The sequence below is a fragment of the Elephas maximus genome, chromosome 8 (assembly GCF_024166365.1).
Source record: "Elephas maximus indicus isolate mEleMax1 chromosome 8, mEleMax1 primary haplotype, whole genome shotgun sequence".
In the NCBI taxonomy this organism is placed as follows: Eukaryota; Metazoa; Chordata; class Mammalia; order Proboscidea; family Elephantidae; genus Elephas; species Elephas maximus.
In genome coordinates this window covers 5588501-5606783 of record NC_064826.1, presented here as the reverse complement: position 1 = coordinate 5606783, position 18283 = coordinate 5588501, and the positions used below count along the sequence as shown (strand labels likewise).

The window sequence follows — 18283 nt, the reverse complement described above, 5'->3', positions numbered from 1 at the left end:
AAAAGAAACGTCAACTGTTGTGGGGAAAGAACATCACAAAGTTTAGTAAAGCAAAACGAAAGTTTTATTCAGCATATATTCAAAAAAGCAAAAGTGGGAAAATGGACAAGCATGCTGCTGGAGTCCTGTCTGCCCAAGTCCAGAGGATACTACAGAATAGACAAAAGTGGGAAAATGGACACGCAGGATGCTAGAGCTATGTCTGCCCAAGTCCAAGGAATGTTACAAGACCGTCAGTATATATTAATGTTACAAATGAGCAAAACCATTGCAAGCTTCATCTTTTCACAGATTGGCTAGAAACTGTGATCTTACACTGTGAATTGTCCTTTTTAACAATCATTGGTATAGGTTTCAGTAAGGACAGTCAGGAGGGTCTTCACTGGTCCAATAAATTTTCTATTCACAAAATGCATATAGAAAAAGATAAGAGTGGAAACTCTTTTGTGTTCTGTTTGATTGGCTAATGTGAAAGGTTCCCTAAAAGATATTTACCAAGATTATCCTAGCTATTGTCTTTATACCTCAGGGCCCAGTTGATGTGTCCTTGTGAGTCCTTGTGAGTTCTTACGAGCCCTTGTGAGCCCAGCTCCAGCTGGGTCACATTCTCTATGCCCAAGGACAGAGAATAATGATTCCAATATTATTTTCTAAATCGCAGCGTATAATCATGTATATGGCAAATACATCCTTCAGAATTGAAGGAGAAATCAAGGCTTTCTCAGATAAAGAAACCTAAGAGAATTTGTCTCCAGCAGATGTATCTTAAAAAAGTGGCTTCACAGCAAACAAGTGACAATGGGCAGATAGCCAAGGGATCCCCTAGTCCCAACATGTACTCTACCACTCAGAACTTGCAGGTCTGACATAATGGTTGGAATGTCCACTTAAACACACAGAGTTAAGGTACTAGATGGTTGATAACACCGTGCAGGATTGGAACGCTTCCCTCCAAGTAAATACCTTAGTAGTAAAATGTATCTACCCTGGATCCATCCCCATCCATACCAAGGGTTGAAAGGGCCAGAATCTGTCCTCTGCTTCCCAGAGCTTCATTTCCCTGGCGGAAGGACACCGAAATTATCAGAACCAGTCCCAGGGGATGTCTAAAATGAATGCCCACACTATCCATTGCACTGCCGAACAATAAGCAGGTATGCGTATGTGCACCTCCCAAGGTCCTCCAGAATGTTTGGGGACTGTAACAATGAAAATATTTATGAAACTATCACTAATTGGTGTGTTTGGACAGCTGCAATATTCATGTGGTCCCGGGGTTTTATTTTTATATGTGTATCATTTCAGTAAGGGGGACATTCCTAACTAAACTGTCCTTGCCTTAAACAATAAAATATCTTTTTCTCTGACTCCCTCAGAAACAGAAATAGACAGGAACCACCACCCTTCTGCCCTCTCAGGAGAACAATGGTGGTTGGGCTCTTCACATCTCTCCGAGGAGCACGCTGGTGCAAGTGAGACCTGTTATCTCCTGCCCTGCACAGAGACCTCAGGACAATTGGGAAGGCACCCTGTGGAGATAATGAGTTCATAAAACCCTTCCTTCTCAAAGGAGCGTGAAGAGCAAGGCCTTTCCTTGGTAGTACTAGGATGAGCAACAGGCTTTCAGTACGTTAGGAAATTCAGCCACACTGTGGAAATGTTTGGCTCTTCTGCATGAAGCTTCATCGCAGTCCTCATGCAACAATCACCTCTAGCCCCCAGGTTTCCAGTCAAATCTATTTTACCATCATCGATTTTATTGCTTCTGAGTTTTTACTGTCATAGCTCCTGTCATGCTAAGGTACAGTTTTACTCTCTTTTAATGCTCAAAATCTGCTCTTTGATCATTTTAGCTAGAGATAGAAGGATGACTTAGTACAATTTCTCAGTGAGTCCAGAAACCCCTCTGAAGCGTTCCTCCCAGATGTCACCCAGCTGTTACCCATCTGCAGAAATGGTGCCCAGAGCTGTGCATCTCAGAGTGTCCCTCAAGCTGTGTCAAAACCCAACAAAGTTATTGACCCTGTTTCTCTCTGTTTAGTGATCCTGCTTCGCCATTTTAAATAAATGACACGGTGCAAACCCATTCATTCACTTAAATAATCATCTAAATATTCATTGTGAAAAACTAGGTAAGAAAAAAAATGAGATTTGAGGCTGAAAATAAGTCTTTAAACATGAACAAGAAGAGCTTTTGTGAGCTATCTGTTGTGGCAGCGAGGATAAACGCAGGAATGGAAAATTTAGATGGCAGGTCAGAGGTGAACGCCAACGGTATTGAAAAAGTGCTCTCTGATCCTAACCCTAGAGTCTGTTATGGATTGAACTGTGTCCCCCCAATACATGTGTTGTAAATCCTAACCTTTATGCCTGTGGTTATAATTCCATTTGAGAACAAGTTGTCTGTGTTATGTTAATGAGACAGGATTAGGGTAGGGTGAGTCTTCAGTCAATCCCTTTGAGATATAAAAAAGATTAAATAAGCAAGCTAGTGAGCAGAGATGGGGTAAGATAGATGTCAAGACACATAGACAGCTCCAAGAAACCAGGAAGCAGAAGCAGAAGAGACAAGGACCTTCCTTCAGAGTCAACAAATAGAGAAAGCCTACCACTAGAGTCAGGGCCCTGAATTTGGACTTCTAGTCTCCTAAACTGTGAGGAAATTAATTTCTGTTTGTTAAAGCCACCTACCTGTGGTATTTCTGTTACAGCAGCATTAGATAACTAAGACAGTATCTGTCCATCATGACACTTTCCAGTTGAGATTGCCCTTCCTGCAGGGTTAAATCATTTGCAGGTATATGAGTTAGGCTTCATTTTTGTTTGTTTGTTTTTATTTTTTTATCAGAGAATAACTCTGATTAACATAAGGGAATAAAAGCAAAATTTATTTGAAGGATATGGAATAACTCATGGAATCAAAGAAAAGCTACCATGGAACAAAACATCTAATTTGAAAATTTAGTCCTTGTAGAGAACATTAACATCATGGAATATTACGAAGATGTAAAGAGAAAAATGAAGTTCTGATGTGTGCCGCAACACGAATGAACCTTGAAAATATGATGAGCAAATTAATTCAGTCACAAAGGGCAAATACTGTACGGGCTCGCTTTAATGAAACAAGCAAATTTATAGAAACCAAGAATTATTAATGGTTACCAGGAGTCAGAGGGAGGGAATGAGGGAGGTTTTGGGGGGAGGAGGGAGAGCATTGAGTTTATGTTAATGGCGGTGGAATATTTTGGAAAAAGGTATTGACAACAGTGGCAAACATGAAAAATGTAATCAGTGTCATTGAATTGTAAATGTGGAAATTGTTGTATTGAAAAAATATGTATGTATATAATATGTGTGTGTATTCACGTGTTTGTATACACACACGTATATTTTAGTTACTTTTAAAGTTACTGAATCAAGTCCTCATTTATGAAAAAATACATCACACTCACTGCAGGTGTTTCTGAATACCTCCCTGCATCACAAAACAAACAAACAAACAAACAAAATATCAAAGAAGTTAACATAAGTTTGTTTTTAAGCACTTAAACCTTGAAGATTAACTCAATTTCCTCTCTCATAGGGATATGGGAGACAATATGACAACTGTCACAGAGTTCATTCTCCTGGGGTTTCCCCTTGGCCTGAGGGTTCAGATGCTCCTATTTGGGCTTTTCTCCCTGTTCTACGCCTTCACCCTGCTGGGGAACGGGGCCATCCTGGGGCTCATCTCACTGGACCCCAGACTGCACACCCCCATGTACTTCTTCCTCTCCCACTTGGCCATCGTCGACATAGCCTACGCCTGCAACACGGTACCTCAGATGCTGGTGAACCTCCTGAGTCCCACCTCACCCATCTCTTTTGCTGGCTGTGTCACACAGACCTTCCTCTTTTTGACTTTCGCTCACACGGAATGTTTTCTCCTGGTGGTGATGTCCTATGATCGCTATGTGGCCATCTGCCACCCCCTCCGGTACTCTGCCATCATGAGCTGGAGGCCCTCCCTTACTCTGGCAGTGACTTCCTGGATTTTAGGAGTACTCCTTGCCCTGGTGCATCTAGTGTTGCTTCTGCCACTGCCCTTCTGTGGACCCCAGAGAGTTAATCACTTTTTCTGTGAAATCATAGCTGTTCTCAAACTTGCCTGTGCAGACACCCACATTAACGAGATCACGGTCTTGGCTGGGGCAGTGTCTGTGCTGGTGGGACCCTTCTCCTCCGTTGTCATATCCTACATTCATATTCTATGTGCCATCCTAAAGATCCAGTCTGGGGAGGGGTGCCAGAAAGCCTTCTCCACCTGCTCTTCCCACCTCTGTGTGGTTGGACTCTTTTATGGCACAGCCATTATCATGTATGTTGGACCCAGATATGGGAATCCCAAGGAGCAGAAGAAATACCTCCTCCTGTTCCACAGTCTTTTCAATCCCATGCTCAACCCCCTGATCTACAGCCTGAGGAACAAAGAAGTGAAGAATGCCTTGAAGAAGGTGCTAGGCAAAGAAAGAGCTTCATGAAAAAACAGTAACAGTACAGTTGAAAGTGACCTATGGAGCTATTATCTTCAGAGGTTCCAAACCCAATCCAGTGGCAGAATTACCTGAGACACTCATTAAAACTAGAGATATCTCTGGCCCCACCACTGGAACATTGATTCAGTAGATGTGGAATTAATTCTAGAAATCTGTTTTCAAGTACTAAAACAAACAAACAAACAAAAACCAAACCAAGTGCCATCGAGTCGATTCTCACTCATAGCAACCCTATAGGACAGAGCAGAACTGCCCCATGGAGTTTCCAAGGAGTGCCTGGCGGATTTGAACTGCTGACCCTTTGGTTAGCAGCCACAGCACTTAACCACTATGCCACCAGGGTTTCCTTTCAAGTACTGTCAATAGCAAATTGTGGTACAGCCGGTCTATGGACCAGGAATTGGGAACCATGGATCTGACACACACCCTTTATAATATTCTTTTCAAGCTATGTCAAATCTCATATCACCCAAAATGTTTTCTTTGAAACACTAGTCCCTCAAGCAACCCTTTTTTAAAAAATAAGTTCCGTGGCCAAATAAGTTAGGGAATTAGCACATACCAGATGCCACACTTTGGGGCTCACAATTCATACTAGCATGATGAAGGCTGTGAAAAGTTCTTTGGAAAAGAAGAATTCCATTCAAATTTTTAAGCCAGTGTTTCCCAAACTTTTTTGACCTTTTTTTTTTTTAACACTTAATGAATGGTTTCTAGGGAGAGGAGATTTTGACCTTAACTGACTCTGCGAGCCTTTTGGAGGAAGTGGCTCTGAACACAATATCCCGGATCAGCCTGTGAGAGTCTGTGCTCCGTGTGGGCACAGAGAGTGAAAGTTGACATCTCTGCTCCTGAATATTCAATCAATACTCAATACTGGATTATCTGGAGGTGATGGGTCCAATTCTCTCCTTTATCGGCATTCCTGGCTTCATCCAACATCACGATTTTCTAAATTTGAGACAAAAAATATGATTCTGAGCACGTTTATCTCTGTTTGCCCCTGCATGAAATCAACCTAATTTTTCTGTATTGGACTTTTAAAACTGAGTTTCTCACAGAAATCTGGAAAGATTTGCAAAACTCGTCTCCTACACGATGTGTGATCTTTAAAACTGTGCCTAAATCGTTGTGTTTAGAACAGAGAGATGATATGGGAGAAGTTCTGTAAGAGAATGTTCACAGGAAAAGAATCATGATGAATATGAGGGATGGAAAAGGAATAAAAGACAGAATGCCCAAGGGGGGTTAAGGGGGAAACAAGGTGGGAAAATTCATCGTTTATTCATTCAATGTCCAAATCTCAAAATGATAGCTTCACAAAGAGGAATTTCCTGACACTCTCTCTCTATAGAACACTATGTGCCTGACCATAATCTCAAAAGAAAAAAAGTTAAGTGAGGTATTTATGTAATTGCAAAGATTTCCTCCTGATGAAAGAACATAAATATTCTGACCAAGTTATTTTGTGGCTAAATGCACAGGCAAGGTTTTATTTTTTGGTATTTTTCTTCTGCTTAGAAGAAAATAATACTGGTGTTTGTTTTGTTTTGTTTTTAAAGTGGTTAAAGCAAACCAATATACTTTACAAGTTTTACCTTTGAAATGTTGTTTTGGTATCATCAGGTATCTATTACTTGAAATGCAATAAAACCTGAAGATGAGTAAAGGCCTTAAGCAGTTATAGGAATGTTTTGATTGTAAATTAAACCCTAGAGTAAATTGAAGGAAAAAGTTCTGTTCAAGCCTTGGTTAAGGAGTTAAACACTGCTGCACAGTTTTGATTTTGGGGGCTTAGAAGAAACTACCCAATTGCACTAAAGTGTTTTATATTACTGAACAAATACCACCATCGCAATAAAGGGATAAGTGCTCTTTTTTATTGGGTTAATGTTTAATTCTTAATAAAGGCTGATACTTAATTCGGTCAGTAAATCCATACTAACCTCTCCAATTTATCATTTCTGTGGAAATCCTGGCTGATCAGACTATGAAATCATAATCTGAGTATCGACGTTTACCTGATGCGGTGCTCCTTTATCAAGTCTGTAAAACTGGTTGCCCTCCAGTCTGACTCATAACGAGTCTATAGGAAAGGGTAAAACTGCCCCGTGGTGTTTCCAAGGCTGTAAATCTTTACAGAAGCAGACTGCCACATCTTTCTCAGGTGGAACAGCTGGTGGGTTCGAACCGTCAACCTTTTGGTTAGTAGTTTTAATAGTACAGAACTCAACCACTTGGGCCACTGTAAACCCGTTGCAGTGGAGTTGATTCCGACTCATAGTGACCCTAAAGAACAGAGTAGAACTGCCCCATAGGGTTGCTACCAGGGCTCTCAGGAGTCTATAACCCAATCAACCCATTGCCATAGAGTTGATTCCTACCCGTAGCGACCCTATAGGAGCACCTGGTGGATTAGAACTGTCGACCTTTTGGTTAGCAGCCATAGTTTTTAACCACTATGCCACCAGGGTTTCCCAGGAGTCTATAAACCAAAAAGCCTGCTGCCGTCGAGTCGATTCTGACTCATAGAGACCCTATAGGACTGAGTAGAAGTGCCCCATACAGCTTCCAAGAAGCATCTGGCGGATTCGAGCTGCCGACCTCAGGAGTCTATAGGTGTTAGGAAATAACTGGACGGTTTTCAGTGCTCTATGGATCTCTTATTGTAAGCAAAGTTCTCTGTGCATCGGTGATGTGGGAAGTCCAGAGGGGAGAATGACAAAGAAACCCCTAACATCGGCATACGAGACCTCATAAAATATTAAGAACCACTGATATAAACATAAAAGTTTTTCTTTTTTTAGGCTGGGCATTGCAAAAGTGGTCCCATAAACTTGGTAAAAGAGGAACAAAGAAAAGTCCAAAACAGCAGACCACCAACCCCTTTTGATGAGATCTTTAGGGGCATCAGGACAGCTCATCAGCTCCGTAGGTCCAGAAAGTAACTTCTGTTCACCAGAATTGACCTGGGTGGAGAGAACTGACTGAGCCTCACAGAACTCACAAGATGATCATGGTTAACCCAGATGCCAATTTCAGTCTTTATAACGGAGAGAAAAGAGAACATTTACCGTTATCTAAGCTGCTCCAAGACTATAAAAAAAATTGAGGAATGAATAAAAAATAAGAACATGGCTCAAGGACCCCAAAATCAGAGGAAATGGAGTTGAATAATGCTGAAGACTATTTCTTCAAGACTAGAAAAATCCTTCCAAATAGGTCACAACTCCAGCACTCATAACACAGGTGTCTTATCCTGTGAAGTTTCAATGTCTTGGGCTGTGCTGCATAGCTCTAACCAAGTCTGCCTTTTTATTTCCCCATGTTTCAAAATTCCAAGTGAAGCATTGACCTTTTAACACATGTCGTTGTTGTTAGGTGCCCTCAAGTCAGTTCCGACTCATAGCAACCGGATAGGACAGAGTAGAACTGTCCCATAGTGTTTCCCAGGAGCGGCTGGTGGATTTGAACTGCTGACCTTTTGGTTAGCAGTCAAGCTCTTAACCACTACTCCACCAGGGCTCAATATTGATCCAATTAACAATGTTTACAATTGTTATTTTCCATCAGTGAACATGCCTGTGGTGACTTTCTGAAGAAACATTCACTCTTGACTTGGATATTTGTTTCATTGTTAAAAGCCAACATTTTGCAAACCAATTCTGAGAGTGATTTTGTTTGGGAGGTATTTAAATTTATCCTTATGTTAAACTTTACTTACTCTCCTTTCAAATGGAAATCTTGCCCAAACTCTGGTGGAATTTACTGTAACAATAAGAGTTATAAATGCAAGTTGAAATAAGATCAGAGATTACAGAAAATGTTCAATACTGGCAGAAAATGTAAATATTTGAGAATATATTTATTGCAATTAAGAACTGCCTGTGTTGAGTTCTGTTATTTTTTAAATATATGTATACCCTGTATACATTTATATTTTATTCTGACCGCTTTTAGAAGCTCTCTACAAGTTAAAAGATATGTCAGTTTAATATATAGTAGAAAACAATTTTGAGGTGATGCATTTTTCTAAATTTGTTTGCCATCATAAAATTTTATATTTAATTTCTGATTGTCTTAGTTCATTTTTTTTTTTGTGTGTGTGTACCCTAAAGTGACTATTGATAATTTATGGTCATATAGTGTTGAATATAGAAAACAATGCCCTAAAACTATTGTTGTCATAGCATTTCAATTGGCTGCTAATTTTTTCTCTTCTATGTCTGTTTCCTGATTTCCTCCTTTTCTGCAGATCGGCCAGATCATAAAAAGAAAGGAAAGAAGGAAGTTTTCTGTGTTGATCAGGAGCGGTTTTTTTGTCACTAAATGTGAGTTTCTTCCCACAGTGGATGTGTGTGTCCTCAAAACTGGACAAATGGTCCCAGATTCCCCCAGGATTATGCCTGTGAAAGAAAAAAAATAATAAAAGACATCTTACTTTGATTTTAAGTGGTTTTTTTACCCATGAAATGAAAAATTAACCATAAAAAGCCTGACCCAAACTGCAAATTATTGACTTGTTTCTTACACCAGAAACTGCTCTACAGCATTGTAAATTTGTCTTTTCCAGCCAGAAAAGGGTAGTCAAAACCATTATTTTATGATTTGATGAAAAAGACTGTGGGCTTCCTTAATTTCAATTTCAGTAGGTCTCACAGTAACCATTGGGTAAAAGGGCAAAATTTTAGGACCTATTTTTTAATGCTAACTTACTAACCATTAAGTACATGGTCACCATGGAAAATTGCATTCTTTAAGAAAAAAGTATCTAAGCTTCTGGAAAATCTCCAGTCCTCGGGAGTGCTTCTTCTTCAATTTCTTCATGTAAGAAGACCACATGAGCTCTTCCAATTTGCAAATAGTTTAATAAATTATAAAACAACCAAATATTGTATTATTGTTTTGAGCTACTTCAAAGTTTTTTTTTTTAACCATTGTAACTAGTCAACTTTGAGCCACTTGTTTCTAGAAACAAAATGATCTCCCTACGCAAGTATAGAATGACTACTCAGATTAAAATTTATGTTACAATTTCTTTGAGTTTTGGTTATTTTTTAACACACCACAACCTCAGCAGGTCAGGGATCATGCTGTAAAGAACAAATTAGTTTGTTACTTACACGACTGATTGACTTAAGATTTCTAATAATATTTTTACTCTCTTATGTTTTTTTTTTTTTATGTCTAGTACAGAAATGCAGAGGAATACAAACAAATATGGGAGAATCTTAGGCAGAGAAATTCCTTCTCTTCTCAGAGGATGCAGGAACCTCCTAGAGGAAACCTTGGAGAGGGTCATCTCTCATCCTTTCCTTGAGGGTCTGAACTCAGAGTCTCCCCACTTTAAAACAGAGAGGTTGGAGGACACATCCAGGGCAGACCTACATGGGTGGTTTGTGACCTATGCACCCTTTCTCCGGGCAGATCCTACTGAGCTCCACGGAGACACTCTATGGATGACCCTCTTTGCACCTTGCTCCCTAATGCTCCACACAGCATTTACAGACTTCTGAACTGTTACTTGGAACTGGGTGATTTTAGGGGTCCTGGGCTCTAACTTGCTTTCTTCCCAACTCTGCTGCTGCTGCCTCAGGGACCCTGGTCACACTGGGGAGAAGCTGAGATTCTGCATGGATGGGGGGGCATGCTCATTGTTCACAAGGGCTGGTCCCTGGCAGATGCCCAGAACCACCGAGATTTGGGGACAGGTTGTGAGGAGCTCATGACAGCCATGATGCCGAGTATTTGGGAAATGTGATAGATGATGCTGCCTTGGGGTGAGTTCTGGGGCTGTCTCCAATTCCTGACTGTGCATCCTGCAGGGACAAGGACAGATGACAAAGCTTCTTCCCTATTCTCAGTGGAAAGGGGCATGCCTGTGTCTCATGACACCCCTCTATGTCCCAAGGAACCAAGTTCAGCCCATCAGAGAATAAAATCTCTTTTGCTGAAGATGCTGACACATTTTCCATCTGGAACAGAAGCAGGGCTCTGCACCTCCTACAGAAACTTCCAGAGAGAACAGGATCCCCGTCTCAGCCTGTAGGTACTTCCAATAAAGGGCTAACCAGTTTTTCACTTTGATGCGACCATAAATGCCTTAGACATGTAGCGTCTGGTCTTGTTGACTGTCACTGTGCTACCTTCATTCTTTATTTAAGCATTGGAAAGGAAAATCAATGCTGTGTTAGTACTAAACATATATGCTCGTCATTAGCATCCTATATGATTGGTTCCAGGGAAAAGTGGTGCAAAATTAGATGTATATTTTACAGACAAATTACTAGAATCTGCATTTTGTTTTCATTGATGGAGAAACATCCATGTGACAGAGATTTGTTTGGGAAAGAAGACACTGAAAAGAAGAAATAAAGAAGTTCTATATTATGATTTACATTAGATACATGGAATAATTTTCCTAGCCAAAAGAAATAATAGTAGGGTATATTACGGAGCAATCCTACATCAGGAAAACTAACAGATGGTGGTGATTTATGAATCCTGGACTTAATTTCTGTCAGCACACCCACAAGGGTCTGTTCTCTCACGCCAAGTCCCTGAGAGCAGGTTTCCTGCAGTGGGTGTGAAGCAGAGTGGATACTCAATCTGTCTCCTGTGCCTCTGTCATTAAGCACAGGTTTAAGGGCAGTGTCAGACACCTATGTTCCCATACTCCATAAAGTTGTGCAAATGTGAGTTGCTCTGTAGCCCAGAGGAAAGTGTTTGAGGTGGAGATGGAAAAAGTACACGAAAGTGAGTGAAGTGTTACCTCAAGGTGGGAGAAGGGTGAGATGGTGAATAATACCTTTCATTTTCATGTAGTATTTCTATGTTTATTGTGTGCCCTTTTACTGCCACTGCTGTCTCTCCTGCTCTTTTCAAGGTAAAATCTCCATAAAGGTCAGAACAGTCAACCTGCTTCCTTACCTGCTTCTGCTGTGCCTGACCACAGGAAGGACTCCATAGAGAACATCAGTGATGATCGGCCTGCAAGTGGAGAGCCTGTGATTACACGAGACTGGCACTCAGCTCTTGTCCGTGGTCCACAGGAGTTCCTACACCCAGAACATCACTGATCTTTCAATTCTCACCCCGTAAGTCAACTTTGCCAAATCTGGGTTTACAACTGTGGAGGCAGGAAGATGGACTCGTTTTTAGTTCTCTCTTGTTACTTGCAAGCAAGCCGCCCTACTCTTCAGTTGATTTATGGATGTCATAGTAGGTGACCATTATAGGAATCCTGCTTTACTCATGCCCACTATTTTAGAAAAGAACTAGTCAGCTCATTAAACTTTGACATTTTCTTTTTAAAATATGGATGCCAAAAAAAAACAAAAACGGGTTCCATTAAGTTCTGAAGCTTTGTTTGCAGATGAAGACATGATTTCCTTCTTATTTATTTTAGAGCTTTATAGATGTCTGATTATATCTTCACCAGATAACATTTTCCCATTTTATAAATTCTGAAATTGTGCATATATAATAAATATAAGTTAATATGTGTGGCTATACCTAAAATTTACCTTTGGAACTGGGCTATGCTTCAAGCTACCCTCTTTAACTCTCCTATCTCCTTAGAAAATATAATCTGTTTAGTTTTTATTTGGTAGTTTTAAACATTAGACATGTCATTTAAGTATAAAATGAGAAAAAAAAAGCAAAATAGAGAAATATATCCAAAATTTTAAATGCCTTGTTTTAATATAGATCATTGGGGTATGATTCTTCTTAATTGCTAAACTGTTCTTTCCTTTGGGAGGAATGGGCTGAACTTGACATAATTGCAGTATATTTTAAAAGAAATAGTATCTAATATAAGCATATCAATATTTAGGTGTTTGTTCATTTATTTACATTCATTCACTGTCAGCCAACAGATGTTATTAACTCGCAGGGATAGAAAAATGAACAAGCCTATTCCACTGCAGTAGAAGAAATTAAGTTTGAAACAAATAGGGCAACTGTGCTAAAGTTCTCTGATCTTTTTCATTTGCCTATTTTTTTTATCAGTTTAGTACTAAAAAAAAAAAAAAAAAAAGGTTGCCCTGTGTTTCTTTTTTTATGTTTTCATCTTGAGCATTACAGAGGGAAACAGAGGAGAATTGAGAAAAGAGGTTTTATAAGTGGGTGGATTCAAATGCATCTTTCACAGTCAAATATTTTCCTATGCTTTATGTGTATAAAAAAAATCAGAAGATTTGTTGGGTGTGGACATTTGTAATACGTATTAACCTGAAAATCAAATAAACCTTGTTGTGTGTGAGAAATTTTGAACATATTGCTTAGATTGCATTTTGCCCAAGTGATGTGAGAGTTCATTGGTAATGCTCTTAGGAAAACAGACATCCCACCTGTGGCTGTCAAGGGTGGTCTGATGTTTTTCCTGAGTCTTACTTCAATGAGGATGCCTCTGTCCAGGGTCTGATCTCCACTTCTTAGATTCAGCTTTAGAACTGTGTATGGCGCCATCCACAATCACGGTAGCATAATGTAATGCTTATTTGTTATCTACAGTTCAAAATGCAACTGAAAAACGGGCCAAGAACTTTGCTGATCAGCACATTCCCTTGCAGAAATATCTGCACAAAAATGAACTATTGGCTAATGGTATACTGAGCCCCGATGGTCCAGTGGTTAGGAGCTTGACTACTAATCAAAAAGTCACAGTTCAAATTCACCAGTCACTCCTTGGAAACCCTATGGGGCAATTCTGCTTTGACCTATAGGGTCGCTACAAGTCAGAATTGACTCAACAGCAACAGGTTTGTTGGTTGGTTGGTTGGTTGGTTGGTTGGTTGGTTGGTTGGTTGGTTGGTTGGTTGGTTGGTTGGTTGGTTGGTTGGTTGTGGTTGGTTGGTTGGTTGGTTGGTTGGTTGGTTGGTTGGTTGGTTGGTTGGTTGGTTGGTTGGTTGGTTGGTTGGTTTAATGTTATATTGGAGCATGAAATCAGAGCAAGGGGAGCTCATCAGAGATCTCACATAGCTAAAGTTATAAATTACTGATCACATAAGCCATCCATCTTGACTGTAGATATAGAACTGCCCAAGGCTCCCCCTACCGCTGGACATCCTTAAAGATGTGCTGAGAAACGCTGTCCCTCTGATCTGGTGTCTACAGTCCACACAGCCACCATCCTTCCCTTTTCCTTTCCTCTCCAGACAGCCCCCCATGCAACTCACCACTTCCAGTTCACTGAATCACATGCCCTTGCCCTCTCTCTGCACCAAAGCACTTTGAGTGGAGTTTTGAGGTCTCACCACATTCTCAAGGTACGATTTTCCTGATTTTGTCTTGCTTTCCTCTTCCAGATAACTATTTAATCAGTTGCATGTTGTGGCCACAAGTTTATCTCTAGAATTCATCCTGTCTCTTACATCCAAGTTCCCCGAGGAACATCTTGACATCTGTGTTGATACTGATGACCGTTGAGCCAGGACTGGTCAAAGTCAGTACCTTTCCTTGAGTTAGTATCGGAGAAGCAGCTAAGCCTCAGGTCTATTGCCTTCACAGTGGTCCTGCCAAGTGTCTGCACTAGAAAACATTTTGAACTTCAACAGAACTTACTGAGAAAGCTGTGACCAAAGATCCAAGGTCGCAAAGTCTGGTTCATTAATTTGACCTGTCACAAATTCATAGCCTAAATATCTGATCACAAATTCGTTGACACTGCCGTTTGTTAAGTGACAAAGAAACTTTTCAGTTTGTCAGTTATTTCTTTCTATTAGCTACTTATTGAGTATATGGAAATTCTTATTTCCATATACTGAAGTCTTCTGGTGTTTTTTTGCTTAAATAGCAATTTCTTGTGTTTGAGTTTTCAGGTATAATGCATTTTACAAATAACAAGGACTGAATTAACAGCAAGTTGAGTTTATTTCCTTCTTATTTTTATTCCAGATGATAGCATTTCTTATTCTCCCAATTCATGGATTTTTCAGTCCTGAGAACAAATAGAAAAGAGGATTATACAGGTAGTACAAGGGCAATTATGCCTGCAATTGTTTTCACGTGTGTCCATACCAAAACCAAAACCAAACCTGTTGCCATCGAGTCGATTCCAACTCACAGTGACCCTATTGGACACAGTAGAACTGCCCATAGGGTTCCCAAGGAGTGGCTGGTAGATTCAAACTGCTGACTGTTTGGTTAGCAGTCTGAGCTATTAACCATTGCACTACCAGGACTCCTACGTGTCCATATGCAACCACATATCTACCTCCCAAATCCATGGGAGCATATGGGAACATAAACACAGGTACACTGTGCACACTGGGACCCAGCTTGTAACACTGAGATGCAAGATGAAACAACTTGCTTTAACAATATAGGTTGCATTCAAAAAATTATTAGGGTAAATTAATAACTCTGTAAATCACAGTTGGCCAGTTGTCAAATTGCAGTGTTAGTATATATATGTGTGTGTATAAACAGATAGAGATAGAGATAGAAATGACAGAGATATATCATACTCACTGCTTCCTTCCTACTCCCTAACCAAAAACACTGTCATAAAAGTTGCTGACTCATGATTTGCTTCTTGTGATGTCATGTAAGACATGACTTGATATTCTCTAGTTAAGATGTAGATACTGAAATTGACTCAATCATGATTTCTACTGAAGTCAAAGTGTTTTCCTTTCTGAGACTATTTTCATTTTTAAAGTACTTCCATTACTGTTTATTTATAAAAAATCAAACCCATTGAGGTCAAGTTGATGCCAACTCGTAGCCCCCTTATAGGACAGAGTAGAACTGCCCCATAGAGTTTTCAAAGAGTGCCTGGTGGATTTGAATTGCTGAGTTTTTGGTTAGCAGCCATAGCACTTAACCACTACCACTAGGGTTTCTGTTTATAGTAACCATAAACCTTTTTTACTGATTTGGACACATGTGGCTGAGAGGCAATCCATAGTTCTTGGTTATTTTCTTTGTACTCTGGTTTTTTTTGTTTTTTTTTTTTTTCTGTCTATCACAGCGTCAATGGCTCTAGGCACCGAATTACTCATGACATAACTCGGTTCTGTAAAACTGATGTGAGATTAAGAATTTAAACAAACTGAACCTTAATTTTAATTGAAAAAAAAAAAACTGTCTTCTTTATAACAGAATGAATTCTTAAAGAGTTTACTAATAATTTTTTCATGCATTAAAAATTCATGAGGTAATAAATAAAGGGGATGTTTTAAATAATTGTGTCACAGAGCTATCCGGTTATCTCTCTCATGGGAAGATGGGGGGAAATCAGACGTCAGTCACAGAGTTCATCCTACTAGGATTTTGTCTTGGCCCGAGAATGCAGCTGCTCCTCTTTAGGATCTTCTCCTTGTTCTACACCTTCACCCTTCTGGGGAATGGGACCATCCTGGGGCTCATCTTTCTGGACCCCAGACTGCACACCCCCATGTACTTCTTCCTCTCCCACCTGGCCGTTGTCGACATAGCCTACACCTGCAACACGGTGCCCCAGATGCTGGTGAACCTCCTGAGTCCCACCATGCCTATCTCCTTTGCTGGCTGCATCACACAGACCTTCTTCTTTTTGACTTTCGCTTTGACAGAATGTCTTCTCCTGGTGGTGATGTCCTACGATCGCTACGTGGCCATCTGTCACCCTCTCCGGTACTCTGCCATCATGAGCTGGAAGCTCTGCATCACCCTGGCAGTCACTTCCTGGTCATGTGGTTCCTTCCTGGCTGTGGTCCATGTGAGTCTCATCCTGAGATTGCCCTTCTGTGGACCTCATGAAATAAACCACTTCTTCTGTGAAATTCTGTCTGTCCTCAAGCTGGCATGTGCTGACACCTGGCTCAATCAAGTGGTCATCTTTGTTGCCTCTATTTTCACTTTAGTGGGGCCACTCTGCCTGGTGCTGGTCTCCTACACCTGTATCCTCTTTGCCATCCTGAAGATCCAGTCCAGGAAGGGATGCAGAAAGGCCTTCTCCACCTGTTCCTCCCATCTCTTTGTGGTTGGGCTCTTCTTCGGCAGTGCCATTGTCATGTACATGGCCCCCAAATCCCGCCACCCTGAGGAGCAGCAGAAGGTCCTTTTCCTGTTCTATAGCATTTTCAACCCTATGCTAAATCCCCTGATCTACAGCCTGAGGAATGCAGAGATGAAGAGTGCCTTGTGGAGAGCGCTGTGCAAGGAGAGTCACTTCCGATTCAGGTGACCCCTGAGACACCAGCCCAAGTAGGTCTCTAGTCTTGGTGCCAGAAAAGCTCACTACTATCTTCTTATGTGCACCCTCCTGACCCAAGAGCAAACCTTCCCTCTGGCTTTGCAGGAATATATTTAGCTTTCTTGCATTCATTGATCTTCTATTAGGTATGATTTTATCAGATACATTTTTTTTCTTTTATTGCTCATCGAGTTGAGGATCTATGAGATTAAAAATTATTTTAATTCACATTTCTGTGCCCTGAAAGTTGAATACAGCCTCTCTACTGCCCCAATCTGGCTATGCAGACTCACTTACAACAGACATTACAGGATTTGGTAGAAAAAAAATGCTGCAGCCAAGGGACATGATCCTCACACACAATGGCATCGTGTCCCTTTTCCCACAATTGTACTTGCCCTGTTAAAGGATAACTTGGGGATACTTAGTTGTGTTGCATGCTGTTGAGAAATTTTGTACAAAAGTTACTGACTCACTTCAGGGCGTCAGTCAGTAGGTTGAGTGAAGGAGCAAAGTAAAAACAAGACATACAGCAGAGATGAAAAGAAAAAATTCCCATATGGTGTTTACAAATTTTTGGGTCAACTGGTTAGATGACAGCAAAGGGGCCATACCGGACATTCTCTCCTTGAGTAGGCCGATCATGGGTATCACAAAGAAAAAAAATTTCGATTGTTTATGGATTCTCCAGAAAATTGAGTGTTGATATATATATATATAAACTGAACCAAACCCATTGCTATTGAGTCAATTCCAACTCATAGAGACCACATATATATGTATATATATTTTTTATATAAATATAGTTTGCATAATACATATAAAAAAGTTAACATAATAAATATAATTTTCATAATACAATAATTTGCATAATGCATATTGTCTTCATAATGCATAAGTTTGCATAATATATTCAAATACATCAATTTATATTATATATCAACTATATTTTATTATATATAAAATATTTTTTTTTTATAAAATACAGTTGATATATAGTATACATGAAACGATGCATTGCATTGGGCGAATCTGCTGCAAAAGACCTCTTTAAAGTGTTAAAAAGCAAAGATGTCACCTTGAAGACTAAGGTGCACCTGGCCCAAACCATGGTGTTTTCAATCGCCTCGTGCACGGGAAAGCTGGGCAATGAATAAGGAAGACCAAAGAAGAATTGATGCCTTTAAATTACGGTGTTGGTGAAGAATATTGAATATACCATGGACTGACAAAAGAATGAACAAATCTGTCTTGGAAGAAATACAGCCACTATGCTCCTTAGAAGAAAGGATGATGAGACTACGTCTCACATACTTTGGACATGTTGTCAGGAGGGATCAGTCCCTGGAGAAGGACATCATGCTTGTTAAAGTAGAGGGTCAGCAAAAAAAAGGAAGACCCTCAACGAGTTGGATTGACTCAGTGGCTGCAACAACACACTCAATCATAAAAACGATTGTGAGGATGGTGTAGGATCAGGCAGTGTTTCATTCTGTTGTGCGTAGGGTCACTATGAGTCAGAACAAACTGGGCAGCACCTAACAACAACAACACATAGCATAAA

The 18283-nt window shown here is 40.2% G+C and overlaps 2 protein-coding genes across 2 annotated transcripts; both read left to right on the top strand.

Annotated features, from left to right (window-relative positions):
- Positions 1-3587: 3587 nt before the first annotated feature.
- LOC126081678 (olfactory receptor 2A25-like) lies at positions 3588-4520 on the top strand. The gene has a single exon (XM_049893676.1). The coding sequence runs from the start codon at positions 3588-3590 to the stop codon at positions 4518-4520; it is 933 nt and encodes a 310-aa protein (XP_049749633.1).
- Positions 4521-15768: 11248 nt separating this feature from the next.
- Positions 15769-16710, top strand: LOC126082105 (olfactory receptor 2A1/2A42-like). The gene has a single exon (XM_049894558.1). The coding sequence runs from the start codon at positions 15769-15771 to the stop codon at positions 16708-16710; it is 942 nt and encodes a 313-aa protein (XP_049750515.1).
- Positions 16711-18283: the final 1573 nt, after the last annotated feature.

Coding starts and splice junctions, on each gene's coding strand:
- LOC126081678 (XM_049893676.1), top strand. CDS start 3,588: ATGGGAGACAATATGACAACTGTCACAGAGTTCATTCTCCTGGGGTTT.
- LOC126082105 (XM_049894558.1), top strand. CDS start 15,769: ATGGGGGGAAATCAGACGTCAGTCACAGAGTTCATCCTACTAGGATTT.